Source organism: Mandrillus leucophaeus, unplaced genomic scaffold (assembly GCF_000951045.1).
Source record: "Mandrillus leucophaeus isolate KB7577 unplaced genomic scaffold, Mleu.le_1.0 Scaffold238, whole genome shotgun sequence".
Lineage (NCBI taxonomy): Eukaryota > Metazoa > Chordata > Mammalia > Primates > Cercopithecidae > Mandrillus > Mandrillus leucophaeus.
The window spans coordinates 639,550-644,106 of NW_012102454.1; the positions used below are offsets into that span (position 1 = coordinate 639,550).

The 4,557-nt window shown below is 58.1% G+C and overlaps 1 protein-coding gene across 2 annotated transcripts in view; it reads right to left on the minus strand.

Moving 5' to 3' along the window:
* HPN (hepsin) overlaps positions 1–4,557 on the minus strand; it is a 26,556-nt gene that overhangs the window by 20,678 nt on the left and 1,321 nt on the right. The window contains exons 1-2 of one of the 2 annotated variants that reach the window (XM_011982286.1): positions 4,337–4,515; positions 3,689–3,758 (exon numbers count right to left, since the gene is read on the minus strand). In XM_011982286.1, the coding sequence (XP_011837676.1) occupies positions 3,689–3,704 (16 nt within the window). In that variant the 5' untranslated portion in view covers positions 3,705–3,758; positions 4,337–4,515. Of the gene's footprint in view, positions 1–3,688; positions 4,516–4,557 lie in introns of those variants that run through there. The other variant, XM_011982287.1, reaches the window with a different exon arrangement.

Genomic DNA, 4,557 nt, shown 5'->3' on the forward strand with positions numbered 1-4,557 from the left:
AAAAAAAAAAAAAAAAAAAAAAAAAATTGAGAGCTCAGTGGCTCCCATCAAGGCATGAGGGAACACTGTCTTCCCCAAAAGAGGCCCCAGTGGGCCAGACCAGCCCAGCTACTGCTGGCTGACCCCTGCCTGTCCTGCAAGGGGCTCTCAGGCCTGCCACCCCCCAACTCTGCCCAGGACCATTCTCCAGGTTCCGGCGGGAGGTCGTGCCTCCCCACAGCCATGGGGCTGGTCTTGCTTCCTTTGTTTTCAGCTGTGCCTGCCAGGGCTCTAGGCCACGCAGAACGCAGCCTAGAGGCCTTGGCACATCTGGTGGGACAGGAAGCAACGCCACTATGTATGTGTCTCCTAGGGTGAGAGGAAGAACCTCCTTCCATGCTGCCTGGTTCAGAGGACTTCAGTGTCTCCAGTGGGACAGGAAGCATCTGCATCCTGGGGTTCCCCCAGTATGACAGGCATCCTCCCTGCATGTCTCTACAGGGACAGGCAGCATCCTCATCTGGCCCAGGGTGTGGGACGCATCCTCATCCTCCTCCCTGCGTGTCTCTACTGGGACAGGCGACATGTCATCATCAATTCTTTGATCCCAGCAGCAGGGCCATTTCCCTCGGTAAACCAGACCTCCGCCACCCCCATGTCTCCCTGAGACTCTCTGCCCCTGCTTTCTCCAGGCCCCTCCGGCTGCCTTGGGTCTTGTCACAGGTCAGTTCTTCCACCTCCACCATTTGGCTGCAAAGACCCTCACACGTGACACCTTTGGCTCTCTGGCTCTGAAAATCCACTCAACTGGTGGCTGTGTGTCTCGGGCCTCATCTTACATGACTGCAGCTTCCTGAATCTCCTCTTTGGACTTCCGGGACACCACGTACATCTGATTCTCCTTCCTGTCTCTGAGGCTGCTGTCTCTGTCTCCACCCACGCTCTACCTACTCCGTAAAATGTGGAGTTTGTAGGGCTGGCCGCAGCCTCCCCCCTACTGCTCCCTACCCCTAAGTCTGTCCATCCACCTCTGTGGACTCAGTTTCCCCTCTGTCCCCAGCCCTAGACGGTCTTCCAGGTCCCAGGTCAGGGTTCCTGCAGTCCTTTAAATACCTTTTTAATACCTTTCCCTGGGACCTCCTAGTCTCTTTACCCCTACCAGGTCCCAGAATGACCTCAATGTCTCCCCAAGTATATTCTTCCTCCCAGGTCCTGTCTCAGAGGCCGGCCCTCACTCCTAGGACCATCCCCATCTGCATAACATTCCCGTCCCCCTACAGCCTGCCAATCCTCCTGAGTGACTCTCCTTCTCCCGGTTCCTTCTCTCCCTCCATCTCCACCTTGCTCCAGCCCCATCCAACTGGTGGGCTCAGTCTCCCTTCTAGCCCACCCTCTACACGGAGGCTTGGGGAACCTACAGAGATACCAAATCCAACCTGTCCCCTCTTTACCTATAGAGCCCTCTGTGACTCCTTAGTACCCCCAGGACAGCTTAAGTCCCTCAGCCTGGCATTTCCAGCCCCACTAGGGCATAAGCATGGCTTTTAGAGAATTGGAAGTATGTTTACCCCAATTCCCAGACAACCATGTGGGTCATTATCAGGCACCAGAGAGAGCTTCCAGAAACAACCCAAACAGTAGAACTTGTGAAATAAAAGTTAGACAAGAGAAGCAGGGACTAACCACTGGCGCCACCTTGTGGAGAGACCTGGCACTGCGAGGAATTGGCCGGCTCTTCCTCAAAGCAGTCCCACCCCTGCCTGGTCCAGCTTGCACACCTCTTCTCCCACCCAGCTCCACTTCCAACTTCACCTCCAGAATTACCACAACTGGCTATGTGCACACCAGCGCTGTGTCACCTCCCAGCTTCCCACAGAAGAGGAAGAGCCTTGCTCTTCCCTCTGCCTGGCATCTTTGGAATTGCAACTCCAATATCACCTCCTCCAGTTCCAAGTTCCCAGGCAGCACCCAGAGGCCAGCAGCAATAACAGTGACACCACCAACAGCAGCCACAGCAGCCACAACGGATCTCAGAACCACACACGGACACACCGCCCTGCCCTAACCCCGTCCAGTCCTGCACAGCATCCTTAAATCCTTGCAGCTGTTCACGAGGAAGGCGCCGTTGCCATCACCCCCAGTTTATAGATGAGAAAAGGAGGCCCAAAGTCTAGCAGCCACCAAACCCGGGTCACCCGGCAAGTAAGTGCCGAATTGGAACGCTTCAGCATCTGTGTTCGGGTTCGACTCCCACATCCCCAGCCCTGACAGCAGGACTCCCCTCCAAGACCAGCCAGGAGCTGCCAGGGAGGCACCAGAGCCCACTTTGTGTCTGTTTCTCTTTGTACCCAGGCCATCTCTGTCCATCCAGACATTTTCTGCTTTTCTTCCCTGGCTCATTCACCCATAGGCCCAAGCCCGGGTGCTGTCCTTCCGGCAGCTCCAGGAAAGATGTTGTCCCCAAGGAGCTGGACTCTGTCATCCACCTGCTCAGCTAGGGGTGCAGTGCCTTCTCCTGAGTAACTGGGAGCCTGGGTGCCCTCTGGACCGCAGTTGAATGGTTTGGGGTCTGAATTGCCAGCTCTGCTGAGACCCGAGGAGGCCAGAGATCTGAACTAATCATTTCAGCCAACGCGCTCAGTGCTTCCTGCCCATCCTGGCATTTCAGGCCTCGCCCCACACTGTCGGACATGCACTGTCACCCTCTCCATTTCACAGATGAGAGAATGGAGGCCCAGAGAGAACACGCCGCCTGCCCAGGGCCATAGAGCTAGAAAATGCTACTGCCTGGGACTGAGCCCAGCTAGCCTGGTTGCAGGAAGAAGAGAGGGAGTCAGCCCCAGCTAGGAGAAGGCGGAAAGAACAGGCCGCCCCTCCATGCGCCCCTCCAGCTGGGTCCCGTGTGTGAGAGGTAGAAAGGAAGCCAGGCTAGCTGAGGGCTGCCCGGAGCCTCCCAAGAGCCAGCAACTCCATCACGCAGTTTCTCTCTGTCATCCTTATGGTGGTTTATCTGCCGCCTCTCCCCTCTCCATCCATCCAGGCCCAGTCCAAAGTCCTCCCTCTGCTCTTTTGCCCACAGTGCCAGGAGGTGGAGGAATGTCTGGAATCGGTGGGGGTCCTGGGTCTCTGGGACTCTGAGTCTGCCAACCTCTGTCATGACAGCTCTGGTTGACGGCATGTGTCTTATATGCAGAGCCCTAGCCAGTGCCTGGTGTGTCTCATGCACTCAGCAACCTCATGGAGGGAGGACTGGGATCCATGCTTGACCCAGAGGGAGACCAAAGCCCTGAGAATAATGTCACTTGCATAAGATCACACAGCAAAAAAGGTGGCAAGAGCAAATTCAAATGCAAGCCTGTGTGTTTGACTCCAAACCTGTGTCCTTAACCATGACAGCTACAGCCTCCCCGCCTCAGCCCCAGTAAAGGACAAGTCCAGGGTTAGCTGAGAAATCACTGGGGGATGAGGGGAAACTGAGGCAGCATGCCAGGAAGGTCATATAGGGTAGAAGGGAGGCTGGTGGTGGCACAGCTGCACAGAAAATGTAGTTAATAGTTAATCAGGTGGAGGAGGACTAAGAGGGGGTGGGGATACATCTGGGAGGGGTGCCCAGAGAGAGGGGGCTCCGAAGAGTAGAGGGTAGAGAAGAGAGCACAGAGGGCGGGGCGCCAGGCAGAACCAAAGCTGGGGCTCAGGGAAGGGGACTCACCCTCCTTCTGCGCCATGTCACCGCCTCTTGTTAATGATTCCCTGGCTGACCTCCTGGGCCAGGGTGGGACCTGTGAGGAGATGGACGGGGAGGCAGGGCCTGGGGGAGCCCAGCCCAGCCCAGTCCTGGCGCCCCCAGTCCCAGGCGTCCATCCAGGCAGGCTGTAGGGACTGGGCCTTGGCCAGAGCACGCCGTGATCACGGACGCAGATTGGGCTGGGTTCAAGGATGGGGTCAGTGTCTGACCAGCAGTGGGGGGACGCCTGGATTTGCAGGGCTGGGGACCCCCATGCCTAAGCCTGGTGGAGCCGGGGACTGAGGATCGGGTTTGAGGGAGGAGACAGCTGAGGACCTGAAATCATAAGTCCTGGGAAAGGAGGAATTTGGGGGCCAGGACTCCTTAGTATGAGGGAGGAGGGGCCTGAGGGCTGGAATTCCTGGGTCTGGGGAGGAAGGACTGGGGTTCAACCGCTGAGTCTGAAGGAAGAGCAGGCCAGAACACCTAGGTGCTTGGGGGGACGTCACAGTGCACCCTCTTCAGGTCCCCGAGAACCCCTCCATTAGGAGGTGGGCATTAGGCTGGGTGGGGGTATGAGGGAACCCCTGTCCTCAGGGCTGGAACTGTGAGTCTGGGGGCCCTGGTCCTTACCCTGGGGTCCGGCAGGTGAGGGCGGAGCCTGGAGGTGGTTCCGGGGTCGGGTCAGTCTCCAGGCCTGGGCAGGAGCATGGTGGCCCCGCAGCAGCGGGTGGCCTGGAGGCAGAAGCGGTGGCGTGGGGCCTGCTAGGCCAGGCTGCCTCACCTGAGGAGGAGGGGGCTGGGCAAGGGGCGGGGGACCGGCAGGTGAGGGCGGAGCCTGGAGGTGGTTCCGG